The sequence below is a fragment of the Buteo buteo genome, chromosome 8, assembly GCF_964188355.1.
Source record: "Buteo buteo chromosome 8, bButBut1.hap1.1, whole genome shotgun sequence".
NCBI classification, from domain to species: Eukaryota; Metazoa; Chordata; class Aves; order Accipitriformes; family Accipitridae; genus Buteo; species Buteo buteo.
The window spans coordinates 40,883,514-40,899,075 of record NC_134178.1 but is presented as its reverse complement, the minus strand read 5'-3'; the positions used below and the strand labels follow the sequence as shown (position 1 = coordinate 40,899,075).

The window sequence follows — 15,562 nt, the reverse complement described above, 5'->3', positions numbered from 1 at the left end:
TATACCATTTACTGAAAAAATCTGCTGTTTCCAATAGAATGTTTTGAACGGACCACAGACCATTGCAAACCTAAGTTTCCAAATCACAGCAAGAATAAAAATGGGTTATGTATTGCTTTCATGGGCACTAGACATAGATTCTTCAGAGTTGTAAGTCTAAGGGGAAGCTGCTTCATCTGTTTTTTTTGCTGGTTGTCTGTTCAGTCAAAAGCAGCCATCCCAACCTACATAGTAGAAAAGCTAAGAGGAGTCCAGTGGGAATCTTAGTTTTTTCAGTACTGGCGTTAAATGACTATGCTTCTTCCACTGTGGGAACTTCCTCTGTCCTGTAAGAGAAAACAAAACATTCAGGAACAAGGAAGTATGAATGGAAATCATATGTCTTCCTACCTGCACCATAACAAAACCATTCATACATACACACATCCCAGCCGGGACTAGAACTGCACTTCCTTCCAAAACTCGGAAGGGAAGATGGTAATGTGCAAAATACAGCCCTTTGAGAAGACTCCCACCTGGTAAAATTCTGCATATATGTGATAAGGGACACTTAACATTTTTTTTATTTAAAAAAAACCTTAATTTTTTAAAGGGGAATACCCTGTTTAACTTGGAGACTAGCAATTGGATATGAAGCTTTTCACACTTAGGTTGCTCCCTGAAATGTAGTCCCAGTGTAAACTGACAAGATGAGCTGTGAACAATAGCTGTTCACTGCCCATATAACGCATGTTCAGTTCTCAGGAGTCCCAGCAAGCGAGCCATTCTCTTCCACCTGGCCTGGAGGATCACACATTTCTTACCACTATAGCCACCCATGATCTTATAGCTTATTTCATGTAGCTTTAGGCATCTTACCTGGATGCTTTCGCATATGAACCATCTTAAAAATATCACCAAGATACTATAAAAATTAAACATTGGAGATCAACAATAGAGGAATCATGCACATGTTAAAGGAAATCAGAAGTAAGCCAACATCAGAGAGAGTTGCAGAGGGATACTCAGTACTGCTGCCTACTCTAGAAGTGCTTTCTCCCCAGGCAGTGCCAGAACAACTACTCTAACACCAACACATACATAGAGCCCCAAATGCCTCCAGGTGGGGACAGGAGTGAGAGGGTATAAGGTCACCCGGTGTTGGACGTGATAGGTGACCTCCTTTATTTGACTGCTCACTTTGCCCCTGAACACACTATAGCCATGCAACGCATGCCTGAAGGCAGGGAACTCGGCAGCCTCTTCGTAACCCAGCTGCATAGGGCACCCAGTGTTCCTTGCCATCCCTTTGATAGGCAGCAGACTGCAGAAAGTAACAAACATTCACTCTCACTCCCCAAAACACACCTCTTCCCTTAGATGGGAAAGTAAAAAGGCAGCTGACTCACCGAGCGTGGCCCTGCACTACCTTTGTGCTTCTTGTCCTGACCTGGGATGATTTCTAATGAGCGATAACTGGGGGGTTTATCTTCTGGCCATTCCCGAGACCGGTGCCGCAGCCTGCGATTTGTCACTGGGAGACGGACTTGCTCTTCTGAGGAGCTCCACGACCCACGGCGAGAAGGGGGAGAGTAGCTGTGCCGCCGCTGACCTGAGTTATTGCTCCTCCTGGTGTGGTGCTGGTAGTCTCGCCTCCCTGTGGGCTCCTGTCTCCAGCCACGATGGTGGCGGCTGGAGCGCTCCTTGGCCTCCTCTGGATAGAAACTGCAGCTGCTGCTGCTGCTCTTGCCCCTCTCAGCCTGGCGTGGGGGTGACACATCCCGTCTGGAGTGCTGGGGCCTGCCGTTGTAGCCGCCTGTCCTCTGCCTCTGAGGATGGTTCTCTTGCTGCCTGTCCCAGGGCTCCCGATTGTAGCTGGAATGAGAATCCCCACTGGAAGGCAAGGGCCACCTCCGGTTTTCCCTCCTGTCCTCCACTGCAGAGTCCCAGGGTCTGGGGGCATGGGCAGCTCTCTGTGGCCGTGAGGAGTTGCTGCTCCCATGGATGGAAGAGATGTGATCAGTGAGAGGAGGTGGCATGATCTCAGAGCTCAGGGAGGAGAGCAAGCTGGGCTGCACAGCCTGCTGCTGGTGGGAAGGTGGCCGGAGCTGTGACATGTTAATGTTTTGGATTTCAGACTCCAGATAGTCCAAAACACCCTTATTAGGGGAAAGCTGAGTTTGTGGCTGCACCAGTGGAAGACTGTTCTGCAGAGACACATCTAAGGATAAAAGCACAGGAGAACACAGCAAGTCAAGAGGAAAACATAAACAGAGGGCCCTTCTGCACTAATAATCCTGGCTGAGTCTCTTTTGAGCCTCTCTCCTCCTGCTCCTCCTCACTGCAAGAGCTGCATGAGTCTCAAGCACCCCAGCCAGCACATCCAGACCATGCAAGGTAAGGTGCAAAGAGTAGTAAGTTGCAGCATGATCTGTGTTTTGGGCACCACAGAGGTAAGAAATGAAAGTCATCCAGCACACATGGAAATACAGTTTATGTATTTAGAGAGAGGAACATTTTTTTCCTACAGCATTGATACCAAATTTTATTTTTAAAAAATCAGGGAAAGTTCATAGTGTTTTCTCTTATACCTCATTGAACTGGAATAAATATGAACCAATGCTGCAAAAGAAAAAGAAATTTTTATATGTATGCACACACACAGACACACATGTATGAATAGATGTAAGTAGCAAATGGAGAAGTTTCTTCACTAGGAGACTGGTCCAGCTCTGGAACAGTTACACAAAGAAGTAATGGAATCTCCATCCTTGCAGGTTTCCAAGACTCAGCTGGACAAAGCCACAGCTGATGTCACTGAGGTTGCTGACAGTTCTGCTTTGAGTAAGAGGTAGGATTAGGTGACCTTAGATGTCCCTTCTACGCAACATCTCTAAAAAGCTGACCTGAAACAAATTTAAGGGAAACTTAAGCACAGGAGATTCAAGGACTGTGAAAACATAGGCTAAGAAACTGCCTGAGGAACTGACTTGCCCATTTTCTGCCAGCATGCACATGGATTTCCTTGAGAAGACTCAGTGTATTCTGTCTTAAATCATGGTGGCTCAGTCACCAGATCTTCCTAAGGAAAAGTGATGCCTTGACTAGGAAAAATGGTAAGTGTACAGTTAACTAGCAGGCTAAAAAAGTATATACTCAAACATCTTGAATCTAGCATTTAAGATGTTTGCAAACTATTTCTTCAAACAACAGGTAAGACTCATCAGACACAGAGTAAATCTGTGACTGCTGTATAGTGATGAAAAATTTCTGAATTTAATCTGAAATATTTTCAGATGAAAAATATGTTCTATTTATTTGATAAAAGTCATTATGCTGTATTGCCCTATTTTCCTTGGGCAATTAAATAATATTACTGGTAATAAGTTATTTTATTACTTATTTCTCTAGGTCTTCAGAGACTCAATCTTCCCTCCTCCATTAAAGTTACAAAAAAATACCACTAATACATGCAATTTTGGGGCAGAACAACTGGAAAATTCTTCCTGGTTCATTAAAGAGTCCTTCATTTTTTGCTGCATGCAGGCTAGATCTATTGCACAGAAGGCAGTTTGCCCTTAATCATTTGAAGACTAGACATTTGATAAGAACTCAAACAAATTGCACCTCACTTGTCATGTCAGTTTTGGCTATAAGGAGTTGACCGTGACCAGCACAGCAGAACAAAGAGACAGTACTCTCCTCTACCACATGAAGCGAGATAAGCTGGGTATATTTACCCTGCAGTTGTTGGGGTGTAGCACAGATATACCTTAGTTAGCATTAAACTACTTCACCCAGCACTGAGCTTAGCAAGGCACTTAAGACAGATAGGCTGTATTTATCTACCCAGGTAAGTCTATAGCACACTGCAGTTGTAGCAGAGCTGTCATGCTAGGACATAGAGTAATGCTAGGAACATCCTTCTCTCTTTTGTAGTAGAGAGGCTAAAGCCTTACAGCTGAACCTCCCTGAGAAGTTACCTGTTTCTCATCCTGATTTCCCTCTGAAATGATGCCCATGGTCTTACCTTGTTGCAGTAGAGGGTTCAGCTGGTAAGAGGAAAGTTGCGAGTTCCTGTCACCACCTCCATAGAACATGTTGGGTGACATCCAAGGTGCAAGTGCCTGAGCCTGCTTCATGAACCGATGCCGTTCCAGTACTGTAAAAGGAAGAAGAAAGCTTACAGCAGCTGTCCAGAGAGAACAGCTTGCAGACCACATACTGTTTTGCCTGATGGACTGTAGCCTTTGGATGTGATCAGACAGAGGAAATTCACAGAATGAAGAGTTCTCTCCACCCTATGACAAAGGTAAAATAGAGCACAGGAAATTCCAATACAAAGTTGTATAGCTTCAAAAAGTTACCTAAAACAGAAGAAAAAGGTCACTGCCTGACATTCAGGGTACAGCTCCAGCAACTGGGAACAAATGGCACTATGAGTAAGTACACAGCACAACCAAATGCAAGACTTCCACCTGCCCTGTCATTATAAGTACAGTTGCAGAAAGGTGGGAAATAATGTTTCACACAGCAAGACATACCACACTGTTTTCTCTCTCTTAAAAGTCTTTCAGCTCATCATTGGTCCTTTTCCCCTTTTGGCTTTGATTTACAGCTAAACAAGACCTTTTTCTGCCACCTTCATGTAGTGTCTGTTCAGATCATATTTTCCACACCATACTCCATCATTTCCTCTCTGTTCCACAAATAGGGCACTCAGAGATCCACTGTCCAGCTTCTCCCTTTCTAGTCTTTCAACCACTCTTGTCTCTCTCTGTAATTTAACTCAGCATGACTCTCAGATTAAATCCCTTAGGACAGAGTGATCAAACTGGTGAATAAACTAAATTTCCTGTTCTCAACAGCAATGTCCAGTGTGCCAAAAGAGCAACTCAGTGGAAATTTCTCTCTCTTGCTGTTTTTCCATCACTGCTAACTCCACACCCCTACTCGTGGGGTCAGGCTCCAACTCCACTTCACTTTTTTCAGCGCTTCCATCTCACTTCTATGCAGACAACCTCACCATCCCTGTCTTCAAAACTATTGTTCATTGCTGCTGCTTTTTTGCAAATACCTAAAAACATCTTACAGAAACTTACTCCTTCTACCATAGTCAATCAAAACTTAAGTTTATGAGCAAGTAAATTCTGCAAGCCCCAGACCTTACAGAGCCTGACTCCGCATGGTTTGTCTGTCATTACTGGGTGAAGCTTTCCTGCAGCACAGCCTTCACAAAATTTCTCTTATATGGCTTCTGTGGAGTTTCAGAAGTGTTAGGCTTTTACTGCAGTCTCTTCTCTGGTCAGGCATGAACAGAACAACACTGGCAATACAGTTCAGGAGACAGATAGGAATGTAATTGCCTTTGAGACTTTTACCCCTCTGATAAATCTGGCTGAAGTTGGCTGATGAAATTAAAAGCTATTGGAGGGAAAGAGACAGGGGATAGACAGACAGGTTGACTGCATAAGCCTTGCTTCTTTAAGAAACCAGGCTACAGCTGAGCTCCAATTAATTCTGTCCCCTGGGTTCATCTGCAGCAGGCACCATTTAGACTGCATGCTCTTTGGGACTGAGCTCTCCATTTCAGGCAGCACTCCAGTTATTAAACATGTCCTCCTTTAGCTGTTTCACTGAATTTACACAGAGTACCACTTGCAGCAAATCGGACTGACCATGCCTCTCAACACATCCTTCCCTTTCCCCACAGTTCATGCGGCTCCACTTCGTTCTCCACTCCAAACTCCCCCCCCCTCCCCTGCCTGGCTCCAACCGGAGTGAACTACAAAGCTGGAAACTTCAGGGTTTTTAATCCTAATACTCTTGATTTTTCTTCAAAGCTGTGTGGCCTGAGGTAGCAGCTTTCAAGCATTTTATGTCAAACATGCTTCATTATTCTTTTTTCCCCAAGGGATTTACCTCCAGTTTAGAGGAAGAGAGAAAGAGGAAAAAGGATAAAAAGAAGGAAAAAGGCCTTATCTCTTCCTCTCCTGTTTCTCCAATTATCACCTTGAGAATGTCCTAGAACCTGCTGAGTGCATGTCCCTGGGTTTTGACCATGGTCTTTGACTGAGGAGTAAAAGACCCAGCAGCTGTGGGCCTACCTACTTAGGGTTCCCCTCCTTAGGGTATGAAGGCAGTCACTAGGACCAAAGTCATCCTGTCCCTGTAATTCTCTGATCTCTCCCTACAGCTGAACAAATACAGAGTTATCCTTGGAATTCCTTCACTACCTTCATCCTCTCTTCCTTCCCCCGATACTTTGCCTTCTAGTTTGAACCCAATATATACTCTGGTTCCCCACCTGCAGAATGGAAGTAAAGTTACAGATCTCTTTTTAAAGTGAACATATTTATCTAAGGAAGGTCAGATTCACTGTAATTGCAAAACTCACACCTGCTACAAAACTTTGGCAGAATGTCATGTTGTTCCCTCCACTTACTCCCTGCTGAGAAAGGTTGTTCTTCACCTTTGACAGACTTTAGAGCTGCTGGGCCAATTACCCAATTATAAAAAAAACAAAAAAAAAATATTTTCCAACCTAGTCAGACCCAGGTGCAAGTATATCCTGTTTTGCACCAATTCATTAGTGGAAGAAGTCCACAGTAGAAAAGGAACTAATAGAAACAGAAGGAGGTCATATGTATATTTACCCTGGTGGACTTTTCTCAGAGCTTTCCATGGGGAATGTAATTGGCTTGCTCCTGGGGCATGTTTAATATTTCTGTACACCAATTCTGAATTACTCAAACAATGCACTTCTTTTATTACTAGGTTCAAAATCATGTTAGTTAACGACCTGACTTAAACCACCCAGAATTACCTTGCCTCCATGGCATCTATGACTGTTCAGCAGATCTAGGCTACCCTCTAGTGGCCAATAATGTGGAAGAAATCACCCGTACTGGGCTTACACTGTAACTCGTAAGACTTAGTTGAGGATTTCTGCCTCTCTTCATTTGTACGAAACTGCTATTCCTCAGGACTGTTCTGTAAGAGGCCCCCTGTATTTATCCTCTTGTGGTTTTTAAGGCCTCCAGTTCATTTCTTGGAGTGCAAAAAAGTAAGTCAGAAGCAGGCTGAAGTGAAGAGAAGGTGTGCTAGAGGAGGGGAGCAGGCACAAAGATACCTTACAGAGTGAATAAAAGGGGCAGACAGCTGGGATAGAAATTACAGCCACAGAATCCAGCAGCCAGTCAAGGTGGCTGGAACAGGGAGAGGCTTTGGGAACCCTACAGGAATCCCTCCTACCTATCCTCAGCAGGAGGTAGGAAAGACAATAGCAGCAGTCTAGAGTGTGCTAGAATCTTCTACAACACAGAAGAACAAAAAGGAGCTCACACATATTCTGAATCCCTGTTTTGATGAGAACTAGGAAGTCTGGAGGTGTGAGTCTTTCATCTCCATCACCTCTCTCTCCCTTCATGGAAACTAACTTTTCTGCCGAATTTCCATAGCCTCCTCAATACCACGCATTCTACTTGACAGCCTGTAAAGGCCCCAGAAAGAGTTTTGTTTTGTTTTTTAGCAATAAGAGGGATGCTCTGTTTGCTTTTTGCAAGGGCTAAGCAAATCACTCTTAAATCTAAAACTCTAAAACAGCTTACTAACTCCCAAGGTATAGCAAATAGCTCTTTTACAAGTAAAGGGAAACCAGAAACACAGCTCCTTGTTCATAAATCCTCTCCTTGTAGCATCCAGGGAAAAATCTGGTGATTTCAGTGATAAATAAATGTATTTGTTGCATTTTGTTCCTGTCAGATTGTGTAAACTGTAGGGGGGCTCAGTCCACTTTGTGTTGCTACTAAGTTTCAGTTACAGGAGCACAGATGTTATATGACCTTAGCAGTCAAAATTCAAAGGGTGGCCTCACTAACAGAACAGGGTCTGGCTGCAGAATCTTTATTATTGCTAAAAATGACACACAACAAATTTTCTCTTGCCCCTCAAAGCCTCAGAATGCATTTGCACCGTTGACCACCAAGAGAGACCATCTTTCTCCTTTCCTTCTCCTCACTTCCTTCCCCAAAGAAAAACAAACAAAACCTTTTTCTTGTGGAAGGAGCAGCTCTGAAAATAACATGAAGATAGAAAATTCCAATTTTTACATAATTACCTCTCAGAGCAACACACTTGCAGGTTAGGCCAGTTTGGAGAGTAGTACCAAGGCATTTGCTACTCATACAAGAGAGCTGATCATGACCTGGACGACATGAAAGAAGTTGGTAGCAAGATGTGAGTGAGGAGGAACTTCTGAAAGTAGGACACAGAGGAGCAAGATGGGCTCCATGTATCCTAGCTCCCCTCCTCTAAACTCAGATAAGCTGGTCACAGAGGTCACATTGGCCAAAGAAATGTCTCAGTCTATATGGATGCTGAACTGGAGGGAGAAAGTGGACCTCAGCGAGCTCCCAGTCAAGCTTTTGTCTTGACAGAAGCCATGAATGGACGCACATTTGCTTGAACCTCACCTTCCTCATTACAGCAGCACCGGGTTGGGCAGCAGACACATGGGACGTGGCAGCAGCAATACTGGGGGCAGCACTGGCACCAGCATACTCCAATCAGAAGAAGGAGGAGGAGGCCACCGAGAATGATGAGGAGTACTGTGAGCCAGTCTATGGGAAAAATGAGAGAGAAAGAGGATCCTGATGTACCTGGGCATAAGTAAGTTAGTGAGCACCTCTCCACTGCTGGAGACATCTTGGAGTGGGGAGGAAGAGAACAGGAGGAGATGCCTGCCACCCATGCAACAAACCACAGGCACTTACGGAGAACAATCAGCTTAACTTCTTTGTCTGGATCACCTGAGGTATCTCCTGGTGCTTCCACAGCGCAGTAGTACATGCCGTGGTCCCACCACATGACCTCACTGATGACAAGGTCTGCCCCTGTGGGAGAGGGACCGAGAAGTCAGCGGGCTATTTGGGACTGACAGACACTACTTTCAGGCCCCACTCTAAGAAGGCCTTCTGCCTGCAGGTGACATACAGTACTGCATCTCCCCTCTTCCCAAGCGTAGCCATCACCTTCAAACAATCCCATTTGAGTCCATTGAGAACTCCCGTAAACAGCATTAACTGCCAGTCCCTTTTTTCTTTGTGTTGCTGGAAGGCAACGCTACTTAGAAGCAGGACTAGTTCTGTGTGGAGTGAAATACCCAGCATGCTGCTGGGTGGTGGATGTTAACAGATACCAGCTGCTGCCAACCCTACTGGTTTTGGAACACAGATCATTGTCCCTGTTAGGCCAGCCATCCCAATAACTCTTCTGGCAGGAGCAACAGCTATTGCTCCAGGGACAGAAGGGAGCATACAATTATGCAGTACTTCTTAGAAGAAAGAACCGTTTCCTAGCCTCTGGGGTCCTCAGCTTACTTTTGTGCTCTTCAGCAAAATGCTCAGGCATCCTCAGCTCAACCTTAGCTTGTGGTACCTCCAATACCCTCAGGCCAGCTGGGGACAGGGCCCTTCACAGCTCTTATTCCACTGCCACCTCACAGAATATGGAAGCTACAGCTTACATTAGCTATGTTTATGCTTCTCTTCACTTAGTAGGCCCAGATATTGGATAGTTACTGAGTTCACTGCCTGCCTGGGAGGTCAAGCCACTTACGGTTCTGAATGGTGATCTTTCGTTGTTGGTAGTCGATACCCAGCACAGGCTCCTTCTGCCCATACTTCTGGATGACAATGCGCACCTTTCGCTGGCTGTCATTGCAGTCATCAGATGGGTCCTGGCCAAGAGCTAAACCAGCCTGGTATGCTACAAACACACATCACCAAATAAGATGTCAAAAGTTATTTCAAAGGACCAATTTCTATCCCCTTGTGAGCAGCAGAGAAACTCTTGAATGCATGTGTGCTTTTGCTTTAGTTTAGTAATACAAGGTATGGCTTCAAACCAGCAAGAACAAAGTGCTTTGGAGTACTCAAAAGCAAACAGAGGTAGAGCCACAGGAATGGCAGAGATTTTGCAAATAGAGGAGCTGCAGAGGAGATGCCTCCTTCACTCACAACTGAAAGATCAACAGCAGAAAGAAGGTAATGGTGGTAGGCAGCTCCCAGTATGAAGATAAACTGCAAGGAAAAGAAGTCGCAAAACTCCCAGGAGTACTGGGACTAAAACAAAAGTGTGTTTATTGGCCAAATAAAACCTCCAGTCATACATGAACTGCTGTAGGGATTGTCTCCCTTTCCCTCCTGTAACCCATTAGATGCTGTGGAGCTCATAAAGACAGAAAAGAATCCATCATCTGATTCCAGCTAAGGATTATGTGTAGAGACACCTAACAGAATTAATGGAGGACTAGAGGCCATTTCTGTGCAATGCTCTTATGACAGACTCACAATATAAAGTAACATTGAATTGCCAAGTATTTGGGAGCTAATATTTGGGGAGATGACTGATATAGTCAGCATTGTCTGTAAAGGGCTTGCAGCGATGAGAGGAGAGCACAAAGCTTGTCAAAGGCTTCTCCATTGCTGTATCTACAATGGATCATGAAGAGCAGACCCAACTAAGCAAACACCGTGACCTTCCTGCTCTCTGTCCCTTTTGGGGACTATTAGCTTGAGCCTGGGCTCAAAGCACTCGCATTATGCTGGGATCAGCAGAGCCGGGGACCCACCTGCTTGTGGACAAGGCTATAGAGCGCTTGGTAACATGCCTACCCAACCCATCCAGGCTGCATAAAGCAGAGTTTGGGCACCAAGACACCAAACAAGTCCACACCCCCACTCTGAGCTCAGTTTTAAGTGTGCAGTTAAGCTAAGGTTGGCCAGCTTAAACATGCTGCAGGGTTTGAAGAGAAGAGAAGGGGGGAAAAGGGGGGAGAAAGGGGGGGAGAAAAGAGAGAGAATAGAGGAGTGGAGTTCAGCTGGAAGGACCTACAATGGTGATCTAGTCCAAATGCCTTACCACTTCATGGCTGACCAAAAGTTAAAGCATGTTAAGGGCATTGTCCAACTGCCTCTTAAACACTGACAGGCTTGGGGCATCGACCACCTGTCTAGGAAGCCTGTTGCAGTGTTTGACTACCCTCTCTGTAAAGAAATATTTCCTAATGTCAAGTCTGAACCTCCCCTGACACAGCTTTGAACCATTCCCACACATCTATCACGGGATACCAGGAAGAAGAGATCAGCACCTCCCTCTCCACTTCTCTACTACTGCATACAGTATTCAAGGTGAGGCCGCAGCAATGCTAAATATAGTGGGATCATAACCTCTTTTGACCAGCTGGTTACACTGTGTTTGATGCACCCCAGGATGCAGTTTGCATACCATTTTAAGAACCATCTTAAACACTCCTGAATTAAGGCTGCACACACCAGAATGTCTGCACATGAAGTGCTGCCACCAGTACTAAATGTTATTACTTAGAAGTCTTTCTGCCTTCCATAATGCATGTTTCTTCTACTTTCTAAAATCAGTAACACCTGGTCACAGGTATCTAGCTCCAACCATGGGGTCCCCCATGGAGTCATAAAGTCCACTTGTTGCAGGGCCCTTGCTTTCAAACATGCTGAAGCATAAGATGGGGCTGCCAAGACTGAGAAGTGTCAAACATGGCTGAGCCTCTCTGCCTTCTGAGTTGATGACAAAAAGGACAAATGAGCTGCTTTGGCTGGGATTTCTGGTTTGTGGGCAGGAAGAGATCAAAAGCCTGTATTACACAGTAAGTCTACCTTCCCCTTCCTTTCCGTTTGAAGATGGATTCCTTGGAGGACAAGCCTGACACTTACAGACTGAGTAGTAGTCAAAGATGGGGTCCTTGCAGAAGGATTTGAAGCGCCAGGTCACCACCACGTCCTGTAGCTGAGCTGAGGTGCTATAGTCACACTTGAGGACGACAGTGGCAAATAAGGTAGTATAACGCTCAACATCCTGCACTGTCACCAGAAGGGAGAGGCAACCTGCAAATGAGAACACAGAAGGCAGTCAGCCCACAGGAACAGACCACACATCACAACTTTCACTCTGTACCAGACCAACAATCAAAGTACATCTCCCTTGGCCTCATCCAGGACCTGCACCTATGGAGCTCACCAGCCCCACTGGTGAAGCCATCCAGAATTAGAAACGCTGGTTAGAGTATGAGTCCCATCTTTCCCTGACAGAAGGCAGCTTGAGCCAGCTGCATTAGCCTGCCTTACAGACTGAATTATTTTCTCCAAAGCAACTATTAGTAGTCATTATGTAGCACATCACTCTGTGTTCTCCTTCTGCATGGGGAAAACTGTCCCTCCCAGCTGAGGGAGATAATTTGTTGGGCCCAGAAGCACACAGGATGCTTGTCATCCTAACCAGAAAAATTCTGCAGCGCCATCTGTTCATATAAACACCAAATGAATTTTATCAAGGTCTCGCTAAGACAGTCATCAGAATGGCATCTAATGGTGACCAGGATTAAGACAATACAGCTTTTGGGCTGTAACATCATAGTTAAACTTAATCTGTTTATCGCCACTTCAGAACAACATACATGAATTACAGTTTTTCTCTTTTTTAATGAAGCTGTTGTTATGTTTGTTTAGAACTCATCCATAACAATCTCCACAGCATTTTCTATCCAAGCAGCTGCACCCACTGAGGAACGTTTTACAAAGTTTCTCATAAGCTATGCTTTATTTTAGCCACACTCCAGAGACATCTCTATCTTATTTAAACTTTGATAATACAGTAAGTTGTGCTTGTCATTAACAATAGCAAAGTTATCACCAGTTGCCTTTGATAAGGAAATACAAATAGTGCGGAGCAAGTGTGGGATGCCCTGTCTGGAATACAGCCTGGAGAACAGGGCAGGGGTTGCAGTGCAATGCCAGTTGCTTCTTAACTGGGGAGCACGACAGCAGGAAAGGAGGGAAGGAAAGTGGGAGGCTTGGAAGGTACCAACTGAAAGGTTCTCCATGAACCAACACTTGATTTTTATTGTATATTCAAAGGCCTTCCCTCTACTCCATGTTTTCAGGATGAGAGCGTGCAAGGGAACAAGGGACTCTGTAGTAACATCTGGACCACAACTGCAAGCATCATTCTTTCAGTGTCCTCTTAGGCTGCACCTCCACAGTACGTTCCAGGCAAATATGAGCTCAGTCAGTTTCCATCCTTGGAAAACATGCTGCAGAGGTGCAACGCTGCCTCAACAAGTAATTCTGCAGTGGGATATCATCAGTGCAGTACTCGTTCAGTTTCTGGTTTGAAACGGACTCCTGGTCAGCCAACTCAAAGCACGGGCAGAGCAAACTTATTTGCCTTAAAAATACCACACAAACACACAGAGGACCAGGGTAAACTCTGAGTCCAAGGCTTTTCTGAAAACTAAGATATATGCACATGCACTTAAACACAGAAATACCAGCAGCTGTGCAAAACTCTAGCAAAACCAAGGATCTCCAGTTTTTGTAATGCTGTAGCACAGCAAGGTCCAGACTGGTCACAGATAGTTACAGTTGCTCTTATTTAAGAGCATTGTACTTCAACACATCATGTTTCAGCTTTCTTTGTGAAATAGCTGACCCACAGGATCTTACTGCAGGAAATCACGAGAAACCAACCCAAAATCCAAACTCTCAAGATTGGCAAAACCTTGATTTCATTGTCAATCAAATTAATTCCCATATGAATTCTGACCTGTCAAGGATCATGGAAACAGAACAGATTTTCCATGGTTTCCTACAGCAGCGTCTCTCTGGCAAGAATAAAATACTCAAAATCACTATGTGCTTTTCACTTACAGAAACCAAAGCTCTTTATTAAAGGGATCCTTTCTCGTTACCTCTGTTCTGCAAAAGAGTCAGAGTTGAAAAATAAGTTCCTTATTTTCTAAAGAGGTTAAAACTCTACTATTCCCACCAGAGGACAGTCAGATGTCTCTGCACGTCTGATGTTTCATACCAATGTCCTCCAAGAAAACTGAAAAGTTGTGAAATTAAGGCCGGTTCCTAAACTTGGACTGCATTACTCCGCTGCACACTGCTATCCTTCTTACCCTGGTTGGAAAGAACAAATCTGGACACTACCAAACTAGTAAGTTAACGGCTTCCTCAAGCCTACGGCTTTGCTTTGAAGACACTAACCTTCAGAGCCACTGAAGCCAAGTTTTAGCTAGAATATCATGCAGGAAGGTGGCTGTCAAGCAAGACAATCAACAAGCATACCTGCATATTTTTTTGCTTCCTTTACTGGTTCTCTGTGAAAAACTGAACTTTGGTATTTAAAGTCAAATCATCAGCAAAGACCCAGGCGTCCAAGAAGGAAAACGATCATTGTATTTCCTACAGGAGATCAGAAGCTGTCAGGCAACCTGCAAAGCTTGGCAGAAAGGACTCTGCTTGCTGAAGGCCGTCCGTGGACACGGAGGTGAGCTCCTATTCTCCCTACAAGCACGTATCTAGCAGGTAAGGAAGCTCTGCCGCTACACCAGAACCCCGAAGTGTCTGGGGCTGCTGAGCTAGCATCAGAGGCTGGGGTGGGCGCTTGTCACAAGCCAAAGGGGAACCCCTCCGTGTTTGTACCCCGTGCTCCGGTCCGAACCGAGCCGGCCGCACACGAGCGATACCGGAGGCTGCCAGGAAGCCGGCGGCCACTTCCTCCTAGGTGAGCACCTAGCCGCACCTTTGGGGTAACGAAACTCCTCTCCGCATGGCTTTCGCACCCACCTCGGGAAAGCCCCGCTCTTCCGCCCAGCGGGGAAGGACACCGGGGGGAAAAAACAACGCTCGCTGGGGCCAGGCCACCCCTTCCCCTCGCCGCGGGGCCGCCGTCGCTCCCCCCCCCCCCCCGCACCACGTTAACCCCGAGCAAATCCCGACGGCGCCTCCCGGGCCCCGGCCCCCTGTGCCACAGGGGTGTCCCGGGGCGGGGAGGGACCCCGGAGGGAACCGGGACCCCGCCGCCGCCTCCCCGGCGCGGCCCCCACTCACCGGCAGGCAGCCAGGCCAGCAGCAGCGCCCACCGGCAGCGCCCGCGCTGGGCCATGGCGCGGCCTCCTCCACCCGCCCGGGGACGTCGGGCCGGGCCACCCCGCCGCGCCCACAGGCCCTCCCCTTCCCGTGGCACCTGTCCCAGGGCCGGGCGCTGCCGCCGGCCGCAGTCCCCTCCCTCCGCGGCCCCTCAGCGCCCGCCCGGCCGCAGGTACGGCCCCCCCCCCGCCTCGGCACCTGCACCCTCCGCCGCAAAGCCAGGCAAAATACTTCAGAAACCAGCCCGCCAGCTTCAGAAACCGCTTTTAAGAACAAGAAATATATTAAGTGTGCACACAGGTGTATGTGAAGATACGGACACAGGGGCGGAGTTTCGCCCGAGCTCTGCCGTCTGGAGAAAGACGCCGTAACGGACGGGACCGCTCGCTTCGTCTTGTGGGCAGAAAGTTTAGGGAATTAACCTCGTTTTCCCGCTGAGTTTTGAAAAGACCGCAACGGTGGCCAAAAGAGACGTTCCTTTTAAAAAAAATAAAAAAAAATAAAACAACGAGCAAACCAAGCCGCGCCCACCCTCCCCTCTAATTGATGGCGGAGCCGGAGCTGCGGTGCGTCCCCTCAGCTCCAGCCGTTACACCGGGTAACGGCCGCCCGCA

The 15,562-nt window shown here is 46.4% G+C and overlaps 1 protein-coding gene across 1 annotated transcript; it reads right to left on the bottom strand.

Moving 5' to 3' along the window:
* Positions 1-14,964, bottom strand: ILDR1 (immunoglobulin like domain containing receptor 1). Its single transcript, XM_075034762.1, has 8 exons — positions 14,910-14,964; positions 11,730-11,900; positions 9,598-9,747; positions 8,754-8,873; positions 8,454-8,600; positions 4,010-4,141; positions 1,389-2,200; positions 1-326 (listed from the first exon to the last, which is right to left on the bottom strand). Exons 1-8 carry the CDS (start codon positions 14,962-14,964, stop codon positions 285-287), a joined length of 1,629 nt encoding a protein of 542 aa, XP_074890863.1. The 3' UTR covers positions 1-284.
* Between the last annotated feature and the right edge of the window lie 598 nt (positions 14,965-15,562).